Below are 22,895 nucleotides of genomic sequence, written 5' to 3'. Positions count from 1 at the left end.
TTCACGAGGAGCCTTGCAGGATGGTGGGGGCTCCAAGCTCATCACCTCGGACCTGGTTCAGGCAGCCGTTGTTGGAAGTTCTCCCAGGGATGGCCCTCACCCTGCTGCCACCCTGGGCTTTTGGACTCCATGTTTCCAGACGTTTGCTTCCTGCTTTTGGATTGACTCTACATTTGATCCCCTCGCACATTCCCGTGGCCTCCGACCTCTTTGTAGGGGAGAAAGCTGGTTAGAAAGGAAGCCTCAGTTCCGGATGGAGGTGTACCTAGGGTTGTTTCCCCCGCACATGCCTACTTTCAAAGATGCTAACGTTTGGTTTGAAGGCTGGCCCACACCAAGCCACCTCAAAACCCAGGTTTGTGGGAAATTCAGGCCTTGCCTGCAATTCTCATGTAACTGTCATGGCCCCCCTCACTTGCTGCTCACTGAAGCCTAGGGGTGGGGGTCCCTGTGGTCTGAATTCTTTGCCCAAAGATGACCAGCATTTAACCAACGGAAAAGATACCCAAAGGCCTGGGTAGCTTCACAGAGCTGCAGTCTGGGAGAGGGAGAGGGCCTGACTGTTGGGCTAGGAGAGGGGGCAGGAGCACATCCCTGGCCGGTGCCTACCCACCCAGGGGTCAGCCTTCTTGTGGCCTGGCCTGCCTGCCCTAGAACCAGAGTCGTCTTCAGTTTTGCCCCACCGCAAAGCAAAGGCAGGCCCACCAACAGGCTGTGCTCCAGGAGGCTGTGTGAGACGGTCTCATTCAATTAAACTCAAAAATACTAACTGCAGGCAAGGTGCCGAATCTGGGAACAGGGAAGGGGGAAGCTTCACTTTTGTCTGGGCTTTTCTCTGGGCTGTGGGAGGGGCATCCGTTTCCAGGGCGGGGAAGTACCAAACGCATTGTAGTTCCACTGGTTACATCTCACTTGTTTCTAATAAAGGAAGCAGCTGAACCAAACCTCTCTGCCCTGGCATTCCTCTGGTCAGCAGGTGGCAGTGGAACAGAGTCTGTGACCCAGGCTGGAGCAGCCTCTCCCAGGGCCACAGGGCCCTGCAGGAAAGCCCCTCGTGACCAGTCCGTGGAGGCAGCCTTTGAATACTTTCCTTTGGCAAGGTTCTCCTTTCAGGGCAGAACTGGGCTCTTTTCCCCTGACTTTTCCCATCCGCCGGTGAGGAGTTGGTACTGACCCAGGTTCACTCTGTGTAAGAGGAGCAGCTGGCTTCTGGGCCAACACTGGGGCACCTTGGTGGAGGGGCCCGTCCCTGGCTTCCACGGCTGAGAGCAGAGCAGAGCACTGCTTTGGACCAGGTCAGCAATGGCTCCCCTGAGGGAGGGCCCGGGCCCTGCCCTGTCCCACATCTCCCTTTTTGGGCCAGTGGCCGGATGGTTCTGTTGAACCATCAGGAGTAACCCTGTGGGTCGCCAGGCCTGCCACACAGCTACTGAACCAGCTCTCCGAAGAAGGGCCCCAGCGACTGCATTTAGACTTCCCATTCCCCCGTTCTCTTCCTCTGGAACTTTTCATCCATTCCCTGACCCTTTGCTGCTTTCAGGTGCCCTGTGGCTGGTGCCTCCGAATCCCTTCCCGGGGAATCTGGGCCCTGAGCTGCAACCTGAGAGGACACGGGACCTCCTCCCAGAGGACTCCTGACCCCTCCTAAACACCCTGTGTCTCTCCCCTCCCCCAGCAGGTCACGAGCACCTTCGTTCCCACCCTTAGATTTGGGCTGAGAACGGAGCCCTGTGGGTGGGCACCCAGGGACCTGAGTTACAAGTGATATTGTTGCTTCCACCTCCCATAATCCATTCCCACCAAATTTCTTGCATTGAAGACTTGCCCTTTCAAGGCCGACTTCCTAGCTTTGGGGCTCTTACCCTAGCGGGAAACCCTCTTGCTTAGGGTTTGCTAACTTCTCTAAGACCTGCTAACTAAGGTCTTGCTAACTTCTCTGCCAAGCTAGAGAAGAGAAGCAGGAATGGGGGGCTCAGCCCAGGGTCCGGTGCTCACCTGACAATGGGACTCTCCACACAGGCTGTCACCACAGCTGGCCCTCTGGGGGACATTCTAGGGATGGGACAGTTCTGACTGCTCTACGTATGTGGACCTCAGCCTCGCCGTGCCTCCCCCCCAGGCCTGCGGTTTGGCTTCCTGGCTTCCTACACCCTGAGAACCAGGTATCCAGGCTACTTGGTCTGTTCCTTCACGGTTCCTGGATAGGGAGGCTTCTGATCCCTCCAGGGGCTGAGCATCCTTTTAGACACGAATTCATCAGAACCAACACCACTGAGCATGAGAGCACGAGCGGGAGGGCAGGGGGAGGCTGTCACTTCTTGCATCGGGTCGTGGGTTGCAGGAAGGTAGAGACTGCCCAGCCCTGGGTTCCATGGGGCCAATTCAAGCCCTGGCCCAGCGCCATCCCAAGCCAGGAACTGCCCTCAAGCTCTGTCCTGGTTCAGTGTGAGTGCTTTTGCCTGATGGAACCCGAAATGCCAGGGTTCCACACTGAAGCCCGGGAAGTCCCCTTTCTGGCCGGTTTTCTCTGAATTCTGCCATCTGGTGTCTCAGCACTACAACCCCCCCCCCCCCACCCCACCCCGGGGCATCCTAGAGTAGCCAGCTGGTTTCTAGGCCTTCATCTAAAAGGCTGGTTACCTGGTGGAAGGAGAGCCCCAAGTCTCTGGGACTTGTCTACTGGACAGGGGCCTTGACACAGCTGAACCCAGAAAGCAGAGGTCTGTCAGTCCTGTCTCCATCCCCTTTAGGGCCGTAATGGTTTTTCCCTGGCAGAAGTGCCCCCCCCCGCCCCCTTCCCATTGAAGGCCCTTCAAGGTTGAGGGGCAAAGGAGCTTGTGAGTTGTCCCCATAGTCTTGTGATGCTGGAAGCGGCTCTAAGCCAGGAGGAGGGGTCAGGCTATTTAGAGATGTGACACCTCCTCCACCCCTCCCACCCCTTCCCTGGCTGTTTTAGACAAATCCAAGCCCTGCTGGGGGAGGGGACCCAAGGGACTCTGCCCTCATCCCTCATGGGCCTGTGGGTATGACCTCAGAGGGCTCAGGGTGCAGCAGTGGTAAACTTGCTTCTTTATAAAAAAATTTTTTTTTTTTTAACATTTATTTATTTTTGAGAGAGAGCACGAGCAGAGGAGGGGCAGAGAAAGAGGGACACAGAATCTGAAGCAGGCTCCAGGCTCTGAGCTATCAGCACAGAGCCCGATGAGGGGCTCAAACTCACAGACCAAGAGACGCTTAACTGACTGAGCCACCCAGGCGCCCATGCTTCTTTATTTTTTTAAACCAATGGTCTTGTTCTGTCTGCTCCAGGGCTCTTCTGTGGCACAACTTGAAACCTACTCCCAGGTTTCCTCGGCTTTCCCTTCTTAAGACGGGAAGGGAGCTCAGGTTCAAGAGCTTGAGGGAGGAGCCCAGGAAAGCCTAGCCAGGGGAGGGCCTTCGGGGGCACTAAGGCCTGGTGTGGGCTGGGGGACAAGGAGGGGGCCGGACACTCTGGGGGAAGGAGGCTGGGATGGCCTCCCCCCGGGGGGGCAGAGAGGAGTTCAAGGCTCATGTGTCTTCCTCAAATCTGGCAACGACAGGCCTCGCTCTTCACGAGCCACGACGAGGGAGTGGGCCGAGAATCCAAGGAGTGGGGGCCATCTCAAGGCTCCAGGGTTGTAGGAGAAAGCGCTGATGCCTGTTCTCAGGAGGGGCCAAGGCCACCCCCCAGCACCCAGTTGAGACTGGAGTCTAGCCAATGGCAGGGCGAGCAGGCTGGAGGGGCTGGTCCTCCCACCACCCCTCTACTGCGGAGGAGGAGAGAGCCTCCGCCACGGGGTGTAGACTGGCACCCGAGGAACCCCAGGGTGGGTCAGTCCGGCTCTCAGAAGCGCTGGATGCGGATGTGGACGAAGAGTGTGGCTGGTGACAGTGAGGCCCCATCCTTGGAAAGCAGGTGGATGTGGCGGTACCCTGTGGGGAGGGGGACATGCCTCAGGTTCTCTGTCCCTGACCCCACCGGGCCTGGGCCGTGGGCTCACGGACCACATCCCACCCCTGGGCTCAGGGAGCAAGCTCTCAGAGGGGATGCAAAGCCCAGGTGAACAGGGCCTTGGAGGCCCAGACCCCCATCCCTGTCCGTCCCCACCAACCTTGCTTCAGGCTGTTGAGAGGCAGTGTAAACTGGCCCACAAAGTCATTGGGGGAGGTGGTGTCATAATCTTCTACCACGAACCGGACCAGGACCAGCTCTGGAGCCCGCAGCTGGAACTGCAGGGTCTGCCCCCAGCGGGGGTTGAAGCCTAGGGTGCAGGCCTGGCAGTCAGGAGCCAGCTGGCCCCCAGGCCCACCCTCCTCCCCCCCGGCAGGCCCACCCACCATTGTTGAGCACGTAGTTGGTCTCCTTTCGAGCACAGTCTGCGGGCACCCCGTGGATCTCGACACGCACCAGGGGGTCCACGATGGAGTTTGGCTTCTCGGTGTTCAGCTTGGGCAGCTGCTGCGCAGTCAGAACCTGAAGGGGATGAAGGGGAGCTTCGGTCCAGCCCCCCACCCCCCGCCAGGGCCCATGGCTGCCTGCCCCCTCTGTTAGGGTGGGAAGCTCCTTGCCCTCGGCACTCACCCTGAGCCTCCCCGCATGGGACTGAGACTCAGACCGCCCTCACACCAAGCCGTTCGGGCCGGCGCCCTGCAGACTAGGACCTCTCCAGAACCAGCTGGGACCCCAGAGTAGGGCTTGGTCCAGGCTGCTGACCTGGATGGTGAGAGTAGTTCTGGGGGGTCCAGGACACTCAGGGTCAAAAGTTGTGTCGGGCTGTCGCAGGCAGGCAGGTTTCAGGATGTAGCCGCACTGCCCGTTGATGAGGAAGCGGCCAGCATTGAGGTCCATCTCGTAGCCTGGTGTCTGGAAGTTCAAGGCCACTGTGGACACAGCAGGGTCAGGGCAGGGGCTCTTAGTGGCCCTCCTCTCACTGCTCAGTTTCAGGGTCTCACAACCCACTCCCACCGTGGCTTAGGGGTGTGTCATAGCAGCCAAGGGTCCCAGCCCCCGTTGTCACCTGCCCTTTATCCCTGGTATCTCCCACGGCCAGAGGGTTGGGCTGGGCATAGGCCTGGGCCAGGGCTGGGCCCAAGGAAACCTTGGGTTTCTGTATCTCCATCTCTGCCCTCAAGGGGACCATATCCCCCCTCCTTTGCTCCTTTGTTGGGGCTCAGCCTCCAGAGCCCACTCTTGTCAGTGTTGACTTAGTGGGACTGCCAGGTGTGTGTGGGGGGGCGGGGGGGACACATGGGAATGGAGGTTTTTAACTTTTGCCTTCATGAAAAATGTGAGACTTTACACTGTCAGGAAGAAATGTGTCTGCTTTGTGTTTTCCCACCTACTTTCCTGACAATTATTTTAATAACTGTTATTACCAAGAAAACACATTTTTCCACCTTCTGAAAAGCTGTATGGCCCCATCACTGCCTGGGCCTCTCATGGTTCCCTGGAGGCCACTCCCTGCTCCTGCTGCCCCCACTCACCAAGCTGACAGCCTGAGTTCCACATCTCCTGGGGGCTGTAGTTGGCGGAGTTCATCCGCAGCCCCAGTGGGTAAACACGGGTCAGTTGTCGGGTATTGTGCCTGACGAAGCTGTTCCCTGGGGGAGGAAGTCGGCGCAGGATTGTGATGGCCCCTGGGGTGTCCCTCACCCAGCACCAGGGCCTGTAACCTCCCCAGCCCCAACCGCAGGGACAAGCTGGGAACAGAGGCTGAACTACCCCCACCCCACCGGCTCCCCCTGTCCCAGGGCTGAGAGGACCTCCCAGAGGAGGCTACCGAAACCCAGAGAGAGCCAAGGACCCCTCCCACAACGCAGCACTGCATCCCAGCCCCAAATCCCCCAACTCAATGCCTGGAACGCGGGGCGGGGCCCCAGGCTGACAACCCGGCTCTCGTCCCGCCTTGGAGGGGTCTGGGGTCTTCGCAGGCATCACCTGCTCTGGAATTCTCTCTCCTGTCCGCACACCCGCTGTGGGACTCCCCCAGCCCCCACCACGGCCCACTGATCACCCTGCACCATTACCCCTGCCTGTGTCTGGCCCTGCCACCAAGCTTGAGCCCAGTAAAGGCAGGCAGCAGCCTCCATCCTCCCTGGGCCCTCTTCCCTCCATCCATGCTGGCCCGGTGCTGCCCACGTGCTGGGTGCTCGTTCCCCGAGCCCCGATCTGGGGGCCTCCTGACCCCTTCACTGCCCTGGAGGCCCTCTCAATCTCCTTTCCAGACACCAACTTCAGGGTACCCCCCACCAGGAGCCTGCAGGCCTCCACAGGGCCTCCTGCCCCCAGATGCCCCACGTCCCAGCTCCTACCTGCCTCTCGGATGAGCTTCTTGGCCTTGCGCTCGCTGAGGGAGCTGACCTGGCAGGGCTGGGGTGGGACCGGGTTGGGGCGCAGGGTCCGCAGGCGGGTGGCACAGCAGTACACGGCCAGGGCTGACAGCTCGGGGGAGATCTGCTTGGCCTGGGAGATGAGCTTCAGGGCAGGGTTCCGGCCCCCCTGTCCTTCCCCTCCCCATGCAGCCCCTCCCTGCCCAGGCCAGGCCGGCCCAGCCAGGCCCACTCACCCGCCGCCTCTGTTCTGTGGCCTCTGCCTCTTCTTCCTCTTCGTCTTCCTCCTCCTGGTCGGACAGAATTCGACCGTCCTCGCTCCGAGCAGCTGGCAGCTTCTTCCCCTTCACCAGGACCCGGCCCTTCAGCTGCTGGAGAGGCCAGTATGGAAGGATGATGCCCTCTTGCCCCTAGGTCAGCCATTCAACCCCCACTATGTGAGGGGCTGACTGGGGATGGGGAGCAGGAAAGAACATGAGTGATGTTTCTAATAGGGAAAAATGGGCAACGACGTATAGACCCATCATCATGGGACTGGCTAGTGACGTCCCTCCAAACAGAAGACCACACGGCAGGCCTTACAATGGTTGAGGCAGCTCAAGACTGAAAGAGAAGGTGCCCTCTTCAGAAAATATCTCACATGAAAGAAGTGACTATAGAACACGAACACGTAATCATATGATCTTCTTTGTGCAACATTTGAAAGGTAGCTATGTACATAGGTATATACACATGGGAAAGTTCTGGAAAGACAGACGAGAAACTTAAAGATGGTTACTTCCTGTGAAATTGGACAGGGGCAGAGAAAAACCCATTTTTCATTGTATATACTTTTGTACAGCTCGATTTTTTTAACCATGTTTCATGCTAATGAAAAAATCAAATCACACACACACACACACACACACACACACACACACAAAGGTGAATCAACATTCTCTGCATATTTGGATTGCGAGGAGGAGGAGAGTTTTCTCAAGGAGCAGGGGAGAAAACACAAATGTCCTGAGGGGGCAGAAAAAAGGTTCTGGGGTTCGGGAGGAAAAACCACCTCGGGCCAGAGAGCTGAGGAAATTTCTAAGGCCACAGAAGAGGTGGTTTATCACTGAGCTAGAATCCTAAGCAGGTGGCGGTGGGCGAGAGGAGATGGCTGGGAAGGGAGCTTCAGGTGGAGGGGACATGTCAACCAAGGTTTGGAGGTAGGAATGGCGGAGTCTGCAGGGACGCTGTAGGTAGGGAGGCAGAGCGGGGTGGGGGTGAGGGCATGGAAGGCCCTGGGTGCCAGGTGAGGGGGTGGGGTGGCGGTGAGGTGGGGGTGGGGAAGGATGGAGGGGGGAAGCGTGACAAGACCTCGGGGTGGCAGATGGCCACTGAGCGCAGGGGCAGAGGAAGGCTGAGGCAGAGAGAAGTGAGGGGTCCGGAGCCAGGGAGGTGGCACAGCAGTGGGGGATGGCGGACAACAGCCGGGTCCCCGCCCCCAACCCGGCTGGGAGTCTGGGGGGCACTCACTACCTCTGGGGATGGCAACTCTTCGGGGTTCTGGCAGTCCAGCGCTTGTGTCACCAGCACGTCTCCCAGGATGGCGCGAAGGTGGCGGGCCATGACAGCCTGCTGCTCCAGCCCGCAGTGGTTCTCAAGGGACAGGATGACAGGGTATGGGGACAGCTGGAGAGGGGGAGGGGGCAGCAGCTCAGAGCCACTTCCCCGTCCCCCTCCCAGGCTCCCCCACTACACCCGGACCCCAACCCCCTTCAGGACAGGCAGGCAAAGGCACACTGGGGGGCTGAGGAGGCGGAATGTGGGACATAGTCTGGGGTCATAGTCAGGGAGACAGAGGGCAGATCTCCGGTCTCAGGGAAAGGGTGGTATGTCTGGGAAGCTGAGGGCAGCTGCAGAGATGGTTTTATTTTTTATTATTTAAAAAAATTTTTTTTAACGTTTATTTATTATTGAGAGACAGAGCGTGAACAGGGGAGGGGCAGAGAGAGAAGGAGACACAGAATCGGAAGCAGGCTCCAGGCTCTGAGCTGTCAGCACAGAGCCCAAGGCAGGGCTCGAACTCATAAACCGCAAGATCATGACCTGAGCCGAAGTTGGACACTTAACTGACTGAGCCACCCAGGCGCCCCAAGATGGTTTTGTTTTATAAATGCCCTTTATATGTTAATGACATTGACCATGTTGTTTATGTTACAAACTTCTCCCCCCACGCCAGTCTTTTTTTTTTTTTTTTTTTTTTTTAATTTCTTTTTAGGTTTACTTTTTTTAGTAACCTCTATACCCAACATGGGGCTCGAATTCATGACCCTGAGATCAAGAGTTGCACGCTCTTCCCACTGAGCCAGCCAGGCACCCCCAAGCCCATCATTTTTGAGGGTAAGATCTGCATATAGCTTGACAGAAGTTACAATTTTATGCAGATTCCATGCCCAGCTTCTCTGTCATGGCTTATCCCTTTGGGAGTTAGGATTAAAATGTCCTCTCTTGGGGCGCCTGGGTGGCTCAGTCGGTTAAGCGTCTGACTCCTGGTTTTGGCTCAGGTCATGATCTCATGGTTTGCGAGTTTGAGCCCGGTGTTGGGCTCTGTGCTGCCCTGGAGAGCCTGGTTGGGACTTTCTCTCCTTCCCTCTCTCTCTGCCCCTGCACCCTGCTTGTGCTCTTTCTCTCTCTCTCTCTCAAAATAAATTAAAAAAAAAAAAGGTCCTTTTTACTCCTAAAGTTTTCTGCTAGACATTTTGTGATTTTAACACATTTAATAAACATGAAAATAGGGGAAGGGAGCCTCTCAGCTTTCTTCTACCCCACTGGCCAGCTGTCCCAGCAACACTTGGTGAGTGAGTGATTCTCTGGGCAAGGGGGTTTTTTCTGGAAGGACTGAGGATGGCTGGGGTCATCGGGAAGGCTCTGGGGCTGGGCATGGGGGTCCTGGGAGCTCACAGTGAAGGCGTGGTCACGCACAGCCTGGACCACATCTCGGAAGAGGATCTTGGAGGTGAGGGTGTGGCCGTGGTAGATGACGGGCTCCCCTCCTGGCCCCTCCCAGCAGTCTAGCTCCACACAGCGGCACCCCTGAGCAAAGGCCCTGTGGATAGACAGACGGACAGGCAAGGTGTCCTGTGGGTGCCACAGGGCACAGCAACCGGCAGACCGAGCCAGGTAGGCGCCCCCCTCCCCGCCGGAAGCCCACGGTGAGATTCGAGCCCCATGTCACCCTCAAGCTGGGCTCCCAGATGTGTTCTCCCCACCATCCCTGCTATGGTACCTAACATAGGCCTCGGTGCTGCTGGGCCCCCCGATCTGAGAGTCAGTCAGATAGGTATTGTGCGAGGAGGAGATGAAGTAGTGGGAGAGGGGCTGGTCCATGTCCTGGAACACACATGCGTGGGCTGGGTCCAGAGCAGCCCCTTCGGGTGACAACAGGTACATCATGAAGCCATCCAGTGTCATCAGCTCATGCTGCTTGGCTGCGGGGATGGGCAGAAGAGAACGTCAGGCCACAGGGAGGAGCCCCACGTCTGGCCCCATGTGTCCCCAAAGCTCACTCTACTTAGTACCAATGAGCACCTATCTACAGACTGGACTCTACTCAAGCGATGCTACTGACTTCTTTGAAGTAATCTCTACACCCACTGTGGGGCTCGAAATCACAACCCCGAGATCGAGAGAGACATGTTCTACCGACCGAGCCAGCCCAGTGCCCCCGGAAGTCATGCCACTTCACCTTCGGCCAAACCCTGTGAGGAAGGTGCACTACTATGCCATTTCACAGGTGTGGCAACTGAGTCTCCAGGAGGCAAGGTAGCCTGCCCAAGATGGCACCCACTGCCAGTAATCGCAGCGCACGCTTAGCTAGAAGCCCAGACCTGTCAGATGCCAAGACGGGGCCGTGTTGACCCCCACCCTGTCTGTCAGACCGCCACCTGTCTCATTGAGCTCATAGGTGTGGATGAGCTGCTGGGCACGGGCCAGCGTGGTGCCATCCTCGCCCTGGTCCTCCAGGAACTCCAACAGCTCAGGGGCGCTCAGCACGCGGTCCTCGCCGGAGTACCGATGGAAGATCTCCTCCAACTCGGGGCGTTTCAGCAGCCGCCTCAGAAACTCCTCAATCTCAGCCCCCTCCAGCCGCTCATTGTTGGAGTGGTCGCACTCCTAGAAGGCAGCAGGGAGGAGCTCAGAGGAGGGCGGGGGGGGGGGGGGGACGACACCCTGGGAAAGCTGGCCTGCACGGACACCTCTGTCACCTACAATGCTAGGAAGGCAGATGTCCCCCGTTTCGCAGGTAGAGAAACCGGGAGCTATCGAGGCTCTGGGTGTTGCTCAAGCTCACGCAGCTGGTAAATTGCAGGGCTGGGATTCTAAGGAAGGTCGCTTGGGTTTAGTGCCTGTCCCTGTATGCCCATGACCTACCCCCCCAAAAATCCAGATGTGGGAGGTGGGAGGAAAAGCAGTGGCCCAAGGACAGGACGAGCCGTAATTCCCCCTCCCGTGCATGTACATTACCATCCTCACAGTCTCCAATTCACACCCAGGGTCAAAGGGCAACAAACAAGTGCGACTGCACGTGGAGCAGTCCACATGGAGCTGTGGGCCCCCGTGTACCGGGGCCATGGCTCTTCTGTCTTTCAGGGTCTCGGGCTGGTCACATAGGCGTCTGCCACGTGCCCTGGCTGGGCCATCGATGCGGAGCCCACCCCCGTGCACCCCTGTCTGTGCTCCCACATGTGGGGTGTATCTGGTCACACGTGGAGGGGCCACATGGGCCACGGCGGAGGAGGATGCGCGCGTGTGCCTGTGAGCTGACTCCTACTTGTACTCCCATGTGCAAGCCGTGCGTGGTCACCTGTGCAAAGGCTGCCTGCAGACTCCGAGCAATAAAAACTATAGCTCTGCTGCTCCCTTTGGAGGTATGGGAGGGCCCTCCCTGCCCCGCGCCCCGCCCCTCCTCCAGCTCTGCCTGAGGGTGAGGAATGTTCTGGGCCGGTACTCCCATCCTGGCCCAGCCGCCTCGGGGGAGGGTAAAAGGCTAACTAGGCCCAGATGGGGCCTTCCCACTGGGAGAGGCCACTCTGTCCACAAAGGATGGTGACTCAAAGGTCAGAGTGCGGCAGGAGCCCACCTTGAAGAGGCGGTAGGCATACATGTCGTTCATGTCCACGTTGACCATTCTGAGCAGGCTCTTGATCTCCTTGAAGCTCATCTTACTGTCCTGGTTCGAGTCGGCCCGGTGCAGATAGGAGTGGATCCAGGTGTGGGTGCTCAGGAAATACCAGCAACAGCCTGGGCACCGCCCCCAGCCGACAGGTAACTGACAGGGTCGCCACCACTGCCTGGCTCTGGGGGCTCCCGGGTCTAGGGGCTGTACTTCCCCTCAGCCTGGGGACTCCCTCCCTACACGGGGCCAGGACCGAGCTTCCCAGAGACGGAGGCGGCGTCACCAGCCTCGGTTCTGAAGACTAGGGGCCCCGGGCTCAGCCCGCGGGGCCCCCAGACACGGCTCCCCCCTCCCCCACGCCCAGCCCCCTGGGCAGGATATTGATCGAGGCGCTCGCGCTGGCTCATGGCGTCGAGGCGCGCGCGCAGCTTGCCCAGACCGCGCACCCAGCGCTGCGCCTCCTCCGGGGTGGCCGCCGCCAGGTCCAGGTTCTTGCGGCGGCCCTTGAAGGCGATGGTGAGGCAGCGCGCCGGCGGGAAGGCGCCCCCGAAGCGTCGCAGGCCCTCGGACTGGTGGCCCTCGCGGACCGCCTCGATGTGCTGCACGAAGACTGCGGGAGGGCGAGGAAGGGGAGGGGGTGGGGAGGACGGGGCACGCGCAGCCGGGTCAGGGCGGCGGGACCCGGCCGCTGTCCCCAGCCCGCCCCGCGGCCGCGCGCCCCGGCTCACAGATGTGCTGCGACGGCGCGCGCGGGATGCGCCGCTGGAACCACACGCTCAGGCCGTCCTCCTGCAGCCTGTACAGCCGCTCCTTGTGCCACGTCCGTGAGCGGATCTTGCAGAGCCGGGAGCCCCGCAGCATGGCGCGCACGTCCTCGTCCTCCGTCAGGCCTGCGCGGGAGAGAGGCCGGAGGACGTTGGGGCCCGGCCTCGCCCTCGCTCCCTCCACCCTCGTCCCGGCTGGCAGCCGGCCTGCCTTCCTGCGCCTGGAGCCTTGCAAGTCTTCACAGGCCCCTCTTCCTCTCCTTAGCGTAACTCGTTCCCAGTGGTGGGTTTGGCTATAGTCTCTTCCGCCCCAGGAACTCGCTGGCTTGGTGTGTCCCACCCAGCCGCCCTGGGGAGGGTGCCCGTACCTCCACCAAGCAGCTGCCTCCGGAGGCCCTCAGAGCAGAGCAAGCCCTCAGGCAGCGCCTGGGACTCAGGCCTCCCTAAAGGTCACCCTTTCTGCCACTCCCTTCCATCCGGGCCTCCAGACTTCAAGACCAGAATCTGCCACCAGCAACCTTTTCCCTTGACGTGAAACCCTGACCATCAAAAAGGTAGTCTCACTATCTAACCCAGATCTCTCTTGCTGCCACCCAAGCTGCTCACCTCTGCTGTCCCCCCAAGACCAGGGAGGACAGCAGAGGCCACCCTGGCTCCACGGTCATAGGCCAAGGACTCCAGGACCCAGCCTGCAGCCTCTTTGCATCCATCCTCTTTGTGTCCAGCTGAAAGCATGGTCTGTGCCACTTGGTAGTCCCCCTCGCCCAGCCATTGTCCCAATCCCACGTAACACCGCACGTGCTCTCCACAGTGTCCGCTTTCTTTAATAAGAAGAAATGCTTACAGAACATGTACTGCACGCCTGCCCCAACTCATGCATTCACTCAGGAGAAAACAAGTATAGAGAAGTTTAAGTGACTTGCCAGAATTCCAAGGCTACGAAGGGGTGGAAGCAGGCCTCGAAGCCTGGAGGTCAAGTTCCAGCACCTTTGCCCATGGCCACGACACTGAATCCCTCTGCTCCTCTGTCCCTTCTCCTTGCTATCATGAGCACCGGGGGTGGGGGGAGCAGAACTCAAATTCAAGGGTCCAGGGAGGCAAATCCCACCTCTGTCACTTCCGAGTTACACAGCCTGGGTGGCAGCTGAGACTGCTCTAAGCCTCATGTTCTCTGTGCACAGAATGAAGGCCACAGAAGTACCTCCTGCAAAATCCAAACTTCAGTCAAGATGCTGCCCTGCTCTGATTTGTCTCATTAGAGGTCAATACCAAGGGTTTACGAGCCAGGGGACAACAGAAAGAGTGGGAATCCGGCATACTGGAAGGAGGAGGGCAGCCAGGAATGGATGAGGGCCCAGAGTTTCCAGAGAACAGGAAGCTGGATTTCTATGGGAAGCCTCCAGATTTTTCAGTGCTGGCAACCAAATCAAATTGAAACAAAAAGCCCCCTAAAACACCACGGTATGGGCCAAATGAACAGGACAGTGGGCCTCTCTTCCTCCCTTTATTTTATTTTATTTTAATTTTTTTAACATTTATTTATTTTTGAGAGACAGAGCGAGACAGAGCATGAGTGGGGGAGGGGCAGAGAGAGGTGGGTACACAGAATCTGAAACAGGCTCCAGGCTCTGAGCTGTCAGCACAGAGCCCAACGCGGGGCTCGAACTCACATACCGCGAGATCGTGACCTGAGCCGAAGTCGGACGCTCAACCAACTGAGCCACCCAGGCGCCCCCCCTCCCTTTATCTTATCAAGTCCCCAATACTGGCTTTGGCTCTAGGCTTTGTGGCACCAAGACCCCTGCTTGTTGTAAACTCTGGCCTGTGGAACCAAGTCTACATCCCAGGACATTCCTCTCTCATTCTCTTGGAACCTTTGTAGGATCCTTCTTGCTTCTCTTCCTCACACAGGAGTCCTTCAGGGACCAGCTCAGACACCATCTCCTCCAGGGAGCCTTCCTTGGTTTGTCCTCAAATGGGCATTCTCCCTCCCTGATCACCAACAGCACTTTTTACTTTAACTAAAACAAACACCCTACCTAAATTGTAATTTTGGTCAACTTTAATAAACCCAAGGACAGGGATGAAGTCTCATAGCTGCACTACAGTGCTCATCCCAGAGCCAGACTCACAGCCAGTGTTTTGATAGGGGAGGCAGATGTACCAGCAATTGGGGGAACTAAATTTATTCTGCCCCCTGCCCTACCCTATCTGTCCTTTCCTTATGGGCCAGGGTTTCTGAACCCTGGCTGTGATCAGAATCAGCTGGAGGGGTTTGCAAAACCCACAGCCCAGAGATTCTTGTCTGGCAGGTGTGGGTTGGGACTTGGGTATCTATGTTTAAAAACCTATCCTGTGACTTTGGGGGTGACTATGACTGAGAATCACGGCCTCAGGGCCAGGAGGAGAAACCTACCATCCAGAGGAGCCTATAGTCCCCACCTTGGGTTAGCCTGTGGCCCTAATGGCTCTCGGGATTTAGACGAGCCCCCTGGGTCAGTGCCCATTTGGTGCCCCCTAGCTAGGAAAGCTTGTCCTTTCCAGACAAGGAGCTAGAATGTGGCAGGCACCAAGCCAAGAGACTCACCAGACCCTCAGCCCCCTACACCCACATCTGGGCAGCTTCTGAATTCCTTCAGCCTGAGAAGCAATGGATTGGGGGGCAGGACATTCATCAGAACCTGTAATGCCGCAGCAACCAAGCCTGCCCCTCCTCTACCTCCTCTCAGTGGGAGAGGAACCCCTATTCCCCTGACAACCAGGCTCTGCAGCTGGGGCCACCTCCCCTGACCCTGCCATCCCTCTGATGCCAAGCCCATAGTTGGGGAGGGTGGGGAGAAGGGGGACTGGTGAATGACTAAGGCCGGAAATGGAGGTGAGTCACTGAGGGCCTGCTTTGTCCTGAATCTTCCACAAACAAAACATCGAGACAGGGAGCCTGAACTTCTGATCAGCCCGCCACTGGGACAGGTTCCCACGTTGAGAGGGCCCTTGCTCCTGACCTTCCTCCCCGGCTCCTCAGGAGCCTGTTGGGGGAAAGGGTGACGTTCCAGTCTGCCTGCCCAACTGGCACTGGCCCCTGGACCACACTGCTCCTCGGACCACACTGCCCCCGCCGCCCCCACATCCAGTGGAAAAGCCAAACAGAATGGGAGTTCAATGCCAGGCCAAGCCAGGTGCTGAGTCCCTGCGTAGGTGACATTATTTCCCCATTGCTTGAGCTTCTGACCCCTGAGAGAGTGAGAGGATTAGGGTGCCAGACAGGAAGGGCAGGACCAACGGAGGTAAGGGGGTGAGGTCAGGCCTCGGGCAGTGAAGCTAGGAGGCACCTGGCTCTCTGCCCAGGCACCCAGTAAACATTTATAGGTCCTGCCAGGCCCCAAACACACAGATGTTTCCTCAACCTCATTCCTACCTGCTTGGAGCAGGTGTGCATCCTGTCTGCCTCTTGTGGCTGCCTGTGTGGCTGCCTGGGTTATCTATCTAAACATCTCTGCCTTGAACCTGGAGCTGGGCTGGGCCAGTGCTGTGGCCACCTTGACTGAACAGATGGAGTAATAATCATGAAACAGCAGCACTAAAAATGATGAACAACAGTCAAAGATAGAAACAACCCAGAGGTCCATCAACAGATGAATGGATAAGCAAAACGTGGTATAGACAGACAGTAGAATATTATTCGGACATAGAAAGGGGGAAATCTGGTCTCACCCTGCAGCCGTAAAAGGACAGTATATGATTCCACTTATATGTGGTGCCTAGAGTAGCCAAATTCATAGAAATGGATTATATGTCACCTATCCCTCAATAAAAAAAAAAATTCAGAGACAGAACGTAATTAGACGTTACTAAGGCCTAGGGGAAGGGAAGAGGGGGGAAATTACTGGTTAACGGCTAGAGTTTTCGTTTAGGGTAATGGAAACATTTTGGAACTAGCCCAACACTGTGAATGCATAACATTGCGAATATAATTAATGCCACTGAATTAGCCACTTCGAAATGGTCAAAGGGGCCAACTTTATTATATATTTTTTGCCACAGTTAAAAAAAAATAACAACGCAGTATGCCAGAAACCATTGTATACTTTGAAGGGGTGAATTGTATGATATGTGAATTAATATCTCAATAAAGCTGTTCAAGGGGCACAGAGCAGTTAACTTATCCAGGGTCCTGGGGCGGCAGGTGGTGGAACCAGGATGGATTGAGAGTTGGGGGGTACCTGACCCCCTGAAGGGCTGTGTGTGGCTGGAATGAGCTAATGTGCACTCAGTTTAGGGCCCGGCCTACAGTAGGCACTCGATAAATTATAATAAAGGAAAGCAAGGCAGTGGCCCTGGAGGGAAGAGGGAGCCAGGTATTCCCATAAGTCTGTCCTTGTCAGTCTCATGGCCTCCAGATGGGCCCTTCTCCAGCCTCGTTCAGTGTTGTCAGTGGGGCTCAGACACCTTTTCTAGGCCAACCGCTCATCTCAGCCCTCAGAGACGGGCCACGGGGAGGTGAGGAATGGACAGGCCCAGTGTCCCAACTATCACCTTCAGCCCGGGCGGTTTGGTCTGTGTGTGGTCTGAGGCCTGAGCCGTTCTGGGTTAGCGGCCAAGGTGGAGGGCGGGAAACTGTCTCAGTGGCAGAGCTGGAAGGGGCCAGGGGAAAGTCAAGTCCATCTCTGATCCTTAATGTCCCTTTTTCATAGATGGGCCACTAGAGTTATGAGAGGGTAAGCTGGGTATGCAGAGAGGGTAAGTTGTGTATGCGGACAACAGTGTGGGTTACCCAAGGCAAGGGGGGACGCAGGGGCAGTGCAGTGGGTGGGCAGGGGCCAGGGCAGACCAGCAGTGGGGGTGAGGGTGGGGCTGCTGTGTGGCTACAGGTTGTGTAGACAAGAGGGGTAATAGGTAGGCAGCAGGGTGTGAAAAGGGTAGGTCTGCAGCAAAGGTGTGTGTGTAGGTTGGTGTGTGCATATAGGGTGTGTGTGTGTGTGTGTGTGTGCGCGTGTGTGTGTACGTGTGCTTGCTCCAGTGCACACACGGGAAGGGTACGCGGGGCTCCAGCAGGAATGTGAGACATGCAGGGAACAGCAAAGGCCGACAGCTTCATGCCAAGTGGGGGAGGAGAGGAAGAGAAGCTTTTCCTGGTGGCTCTGGGAGGGAGTATCCAAGCCGAGGGGTCCCAAACACCTTCCCGCCCTAATCCTCTGGCCAGCAGGCAGCCCCAGCTCTTCAGGTATCAAGCGTGTCCCCCTGGCCTGGGCTGGCTGCCACACCTGGGGCCAGAGCCCGGTGGAGCTCAGCGCCAGAGTCCATAACATTCCTGGGAGAGTCAACAAAGTCAGGAAAGGCAGGCAGTGCTTCCCCAGTCCCTGGCTAGACGCAGTGCGACAAAGGTGGCGGCACCCTTCCCGGCAAGGCCAGAATGAGCATGAAGTCCATTTGGGGGCAGAGGTCGTAGGAGGGGGCACAGCATGCCCCCGGCTCAGACAGAACGGCCGGGGGCCCAGGCCCCACCCCCACCCCCCGCCAGGCCAGGCACCTGCCAGGACCCCCAGCTGCCAGATCCACCCACGGCAGCCCCACTCACCCTGAAGAAGACGTCCTGGGCAGGCCATGGGGAGAGCCCTCTTGCCCCTGCGGCAATCAGTGGTGCGTGCAGGCTGGGGAGGAAAGGGAGCAGGATTCTGCCCACTCAGTGCTCTGCTTGCTGGGAGGATTAGGGGCAGGGCGGGGCATCAGGGGCACAGGCACAGACAGGGGCTCTGGGGAGACAGGGTTGTCAAGATAAAATTCAGGGTGCCCAGTTACATTCGAATTTCAGATAAACAACGAGTCATGTTTCAGTATAAGTTTGTCCCAAATCATTTGTTTGTTTATTTGGAATTCACATTTAACGGAGCATCCTGTATTTTATTTGGCAAGCCTATGAGGACACCTCTAGAGGCTGGCAGGGCCTCTGTGGGGGATGGGAGTAGCAGGCCATCTCCAGGCATCAATCCCTCACTCATTCACTTAGACTCTGTGCCAGGCGCCTGGGTTCAAATCCTCTCGCAGCTACTTCCCAGCTTTGAACTTCTCTGAAACTCAGTTTCTCACTTGTAAAATGAGGCTAAAGGTACCACAAACCTCAGACAATTGTGGGCATTAAATGAGCTAATATGTGAAAAGCGCGCTCGGCATAGTGTTATAAAGGTGTTAATTAGTATTCATTAATTCTGGCAGTAAAGAGCCACCATTGAAAACTAGGCTTTGGCGGCTGCCTCTCAGCCCTGTGGGCCTTGGCTGGTGACTTCACCCTCTCCACCGGGTCTGCACCAGTGAGGACAGCTGCAACACCTTTCCCTCTCCCCCCCCCCCCCCCCAGCCGGGGTGCCAAGGATTAAGTAGGTTCTGGACTGATGCAAGCTCAGCACTATGTCTGGCCTCACTGAACTCAAGCTCTCTCCAGCTATTCTCTGGCTTCCTGGGGACAGGCTAAGCCCGCAGCACCCCCGAGGGGGGAAGGGACAGGAGAAGGACCCCAGGCTCCACAGATGATTCGCACTCAGTGTGGGAGTGGTGTTCCCCCCAGGATGGCCTGAAAAGCCCTTTCTTTTCCTTGGGCCTCTTGGAGCCTTCGACCTCCAGGCCACTCCCTGCCCCGGTCTCTTGCGGGGACCTAAAATAAAATCTGTTCTCTGTTAGCCTAAGGGGTGTGGCCACAGGGGGCCATCCTGGGAGGAGCTGGGGTTGCTGTGGGAGGGGAAGCTACCTAGGTGCTGGGCCTAGGCCTTGATGGCCCAAAGGGCCAGGCCCCAGGACACCTGGGTGTGGTCTCCACCCTGTCCCTGGAGTCAGTAAGGCCCAGGGAAGCTGCATTCCCCAGAAACTGGACATTCCTTTCTTGGCAGTCACTCAGCAGGACAGGGCAGTGGTGGGAAGGGAGGACGGCCCAGGTGACATTCTGACACCCACATAGTTCCTGATGGTGTCACGATGGGGGATGCCGTGAGCTCCCGTGCCGCTTTACTCAGCCAGTGAGCGCTGAGTCCCGGGCTCGGCGGTAATGATTTGTCTTCAAGTGTCTCTTGCTACTAAACTGTGTGCTCCCCGAGGGCTGAGCGCTGTGCTATTCATCTCTGGCGCCCTGGCCCCTGGCACAGTGCCCGTGGCACACTGATAGGGCTGAGCAGATATGTGTGGAATGAAGAAGCAGGCAGGTATGCAGGGGCATCAGCCCAGCCCTCCCAGCAGCCACAGCCCCTGCGGTGGCTGACTCCTGGAACTGCTTCTCTGGCCCAATGCCAGCCCTGGATGTCTCGGTAGCACCTCACCTCCCCACGGCCACCCCCCTCTCCCCAAGGCACCGCTGCTCCTCAGCCCAAAGAATGACACTGCCATTCACCCGAGATACCTTTCAGATCCCACCGACTGCAGAGTCCAGCCCAGTCCACCCCCTAGGTGGTTCTGGAATCACATTCGGGCTGCACCGGCCCAAGTCTGAGCACCACCATGGCTTGACCAACTGATTCCCCAGCCTTCCTCCTCTGGGTCTCCCCGATTCACCCCTACCTATGTACAACATGCCCCTGCTCTGCACAAGCCCTTCCTCCTGCCTGAGGCCCTCTGGGGGCTCCTACTGGCCTTTTAAGGAGGGGCCTTGAGGACACGGCCCCCACCTGCCTCTCCCCTGGACCTCCCTCCAATCTCCCTCCAGCTCTGGGGTGCCGCCGGGGCTCTCGCTGGCTCCCCAGCATCTGACTTCCCTCTCCCTCCCTAGCCTTATTTCTTTGCTTCATTGTCTGACCTCCTTGCCGAAGGGCCAGAACTGTATCTTGTTTGCTGCTGAATTCCAGGACAGAGCATACCGTAGGCACCCAATAAATGTCTGCTGAATGCGTGAATGATTGGACAGGAGGGCAAAGATCACGTGTCTTAGTCTCCTTAAGGAGAGTGTCAGGCTCTCTCAGACATGGTCAACGCTCTCAATCAATTCCGATCGAATGAGTGACAGCAGGTAGAGTAAAAACAAGTTGGGGGCAGTATCTAAGAGAAGGCAAGACTGGCAACTGGCGCCCCTGATTCACACTGATCTCTTGGGCAGCCCTGCCCTGTTCCCCCAGCCCCACACCCCACCTCTCCATCATTAACTATTTACTAACAGCCCTTCCAACACACCACTTCAGTTTCATGGTGCTTTACATTTTTATAAAACACACACACACACACACACACCTCATTCAAGCCACTCAACCAGCCAGTCGGTCACACTTTGCTCAGACTCTGAGAGGGTCGCAGGGGCAGCGTGGCTGGGCACAGCCACCATGCCAGCCTTTGCCCTTAGCAAGCTGTGGGGTCATTGGCAAATTCTTCGCCTTCTCCGAATCGGTTTTCTCATCTGTGAAAGGGGAATTATACCGGGTACCTCTCAGGAGGGTGAGGAAAATTGAATGATGCCACCGATGTAACTACCCGGGGCCAGGCCAGTCTCTGGGAGATGCTTAATAAGCCACAGTTACATTTCTTCCCTGCAGTGACTTCCCCCAAACCTGAGCCGGGAACTCTGCCCTTCTGACTCCAAGGGCAGTATTCTCACCAGTCAGACCAGTCCTACCAGTGCTATGCGGCTGCTGCAACCCCTGTGGGGGCTGCAGGGTTGGAGGGCTGGCTTGAGAGGCCGGCCTCCCCCACAGCTCGCCTGCCTTCCTAAGGGCGGCCAAGAACCCGGGATGCCCGGGGGCGCCCGCAGACCCGAGAAGGCATAGGGTGTTGGGGAGGCGAGTGAGGGACACCCCGAGCCTGTCTCTCCCACTCTATTCACCAGGTCCTCGGGGACCCCCCGATCCGCGCCCAAACGCCCATTCCGGCACGCCCCGCGGGCGCCTCCTGGTGGGAAGCAAAGGCCACCCGGGCGCCTCGCTCTTCCCGGGAACGTCGGGTGACCCCAGGTATGACCCCCCCCCCTCCCCCGCCGGAACGGTGCTGGCATTCCAACCCTCGCCCGGCTCCACACAGCCCCTCGCAGCTGGGAAACCCGCGACGGCTCGCCCGCACACCCCGCCCCCCCCCCCCCCCCCCCAGACGGACCTCTGGGCAGTCGGCGCCCACCCGAGTCGCCCCCGCCGGTCACTGACCCATCTTCTTCAGCGCCCGCAGCCCGGGCCTCTTGGTGTCGCCGTCCGGGGGCGCGAGCAGAAGGGACGCCGCGACCTGGGCCGCCACCGGGGGCTCCTCGGGCCGCCGGCGGCAGCTCCTCCAGCGGCCGCACAGCATGGCTTGGTGGGGCCGGGGCCGGGCCCGGGGTCTGCGCGCGGGGACAGGGCAGCGGGGGGCGCCGCTCCGGCCCGGCCCCGGCTCTGCGCGCGGTCCCGAGCGGAGAAACTTAGCGGCGCCGGGAGGGAGTCGGGAGGAGGAGGTGTCGGGAGCAGGGAAAGAGGGAGGGACGAGGTCGCGAGAAGGAGGGACGGGGAGGGAGGGGGCGGAGCCGAGGACGGCGCGGGGGAGGCGTGGGGCGGTGGCGGGGAGCTGGGTGGCGACCCCAGGCCGGGAGGTGCCCCTTTGCGAGGTGTGGGAAGGGAAGGGGGCCGGCTCGCGTCCCCTCTCCCTGCCCGAGTCCCCGGCTCTTGAGTCCGCCTCCCCATTCTCCTCCCAATCCTCGGATCCCGGCCGCACAGATGACGGGAGCCCCTGTTGGGGGGAGGGGGCGGCGGAGGAGACGAGGATTGCTTTCTGGCACACTCTCCGTTCTCTGCACCCTGACTCGATGTGGACTCAGGACCCCTCCCGCTTCACCTTCCCCTTCCCCGTCCCGCAGGAGGCCTCAGAAGGGAGCCAGACGGGGGGCCAAATCTGCGGGGCGGCTCGTCCTGGGCCAAGGGTCCTCGGACCGGCCCGGAAAGCCGAGAGAACCCCAAGAGCTGGGCCAAGCAGGAGGGCAGCCCCATCTGGAGGGGTGGGAGAGAGGGAGGTGGTGGTTGGGGGTAGGAAGGCTCTGGCTGTGATGTCATTGGATTAACCCTCTCGGCATCAGGTGCCAGCCCCTCGGTCTCAAAGCTGACTGGTCTGGGGGAGATGGGGTGGCACTAAGTCATTAGAATCCCCGGCAGAACTCCGGTTCTGGGTTCGAGGTTTGGAAGCATTAGCGTCCCAGTGGGCGTTCGATTGCCCCGGACGGCCGCCGCACCCTGTGTAGATGTCCGTGACATCGACCCGTGGGTGAGCGTCGAGTGTGGGTCCTGGTGACCGTTTCATGTGTTCACTTACTATATGTGAAACCATCAGAATATTTGTTCGAAGGGTGGGATGGCAGGAGACTAATCATTTTAGCGTTGTCTGCCGCAATTACCCCAAATTGGGTGCGGAGAGCCGGGCGCACACCGCCACTCGGCGGCGGCCAAGAGCGTGGCATCTCAAAGAGAAAGCTTAGTTTCTCGGGACCTAGATTTGCCACCTACTTGCTCTAGCCCATTCTCAGATATCCTCGACCCAGAGATCTGGCATACTGGTTTGGATACCCACCCCTGTCTGGATATTCTTTCTGTACTTTTGATCCTGCAATTCCTTCCTTCAGGAACTACCTTTCTCCTTCTTCTCCTGGTTTACAATTACGTGTTCCAAAACTCAGCTCCAATGTCCCTCCTCCAGAACCCCTCCAGAACCCG

General features: G+C 58.3%; 1 protein-coding gene across 4 annotated transcripts; it reads right to left on the bottom strand.

Annotated features, from left to right (window-relative positions):
- Nucleotides 1-3,075: 3,075 nt before the first annotated feature.
- On the bottom strand, nucleotides 3,076-21,663 carry PLCD3 (phospholipase C delta 3). Of its 4 annotated transcripts, XM_058703312.1 has the most exons (16): nucleotides 21,369-21,465; nucleotides 20,470-20,632; nucleotides 12,232-12,393; nucleotides 11,885-12,113; nucleotides 11,468-11,597; nucleotides 10,272-10,500; nucleotides 9,614-9,815; nucleotides 9,289-9,433; nucleotides 7,864-8,016; nucleotides 6,588-6,722; nucleotides 6,334-6,496; nucleotides 5,506-5,622; nucleotides 4,736-4,902; nucleotides 4,360-4,495; nucleotides 4,134-4,283; nucleotides 3,076-3,954 (listed from the first exon to the last, which is right to left on the bottom strand). In XM_058703312.1, the coding sequence occupies exons 3-16, from the start codon at nucleotides 12,362-12,364 to the stop codon at nucleotides 3,866-3,868; spliced, it is 2,178 nt and encodes a 725-aa protein (XP_058559295.1). In that variant the 5' UTR covers nucleotides 12,365-12,393; nucleotides 20,470-20,632; nucleotides 21,369-21,465; the 3' UTR covers nucleotides 3,076-3,865. The 4 variants fall into 4 exon arrangements, with proteins under 4 accessions (XP_058559295.1, XP_058559292.1, XP_058559293.1 ...); XM_058703309.1 differs by lacking the exon at nucleotides 20,470-20,632 and having other exon boundaries at nucleotides 21,369-21,663; XM_058703310.1 differs by lacking the exon at nucleotides 20,470-20,632 and having other exon boundaries at nucleotides 6,334-6,484; nucleotides 21,369-21,663.
- Between the last annotated feature and the right edge of the window lie 1,232 nt (nucleotides 21,664-22,895).

The sequence above is a fragment of the Neofelis nebulosa genome, chromosome 16, assembly GCF_028018385.1.
Source record: "Neofelis nebulosa isolate mNeoNeb1 chromosome 16, mNeoNeb1.pri, whole genome shotgun sequence".
Taxonomy (NCBI): domain Eukaryota; kingdom Metazoa; phylum Chordata; class Mammalia; order Carnivora; family Felidae; genus Neofelis; species Neofelis nebulosa.
This window is presented reverse-complemented; position numbering and strand designations above follow the sequence as displayed.

Coding starts and splice junctions, on each gene's coding strand:
- PLCD3 (XM_058703309.1), bottom strand. CDS start 21,507: ATGCTGTGCGGCCGCTGGAGGAGCTGCCGCCGGCGGCCCGAGGAGCCC. Junction 9,816..10,271: donor CTATGAGCTCAATGAGACAG/GTGGCGGTCTGA, acceptor CCATCCCCGCAG/CCAAGCAGCATGAGCTGATG. Junction 3,955..4,133: donor TCTCAACAGCCTGAAGCAAG/GTTGGTGGGGAC, acceptor CCCTCCCCACAG/GGTACCGCCACATCCACCTG.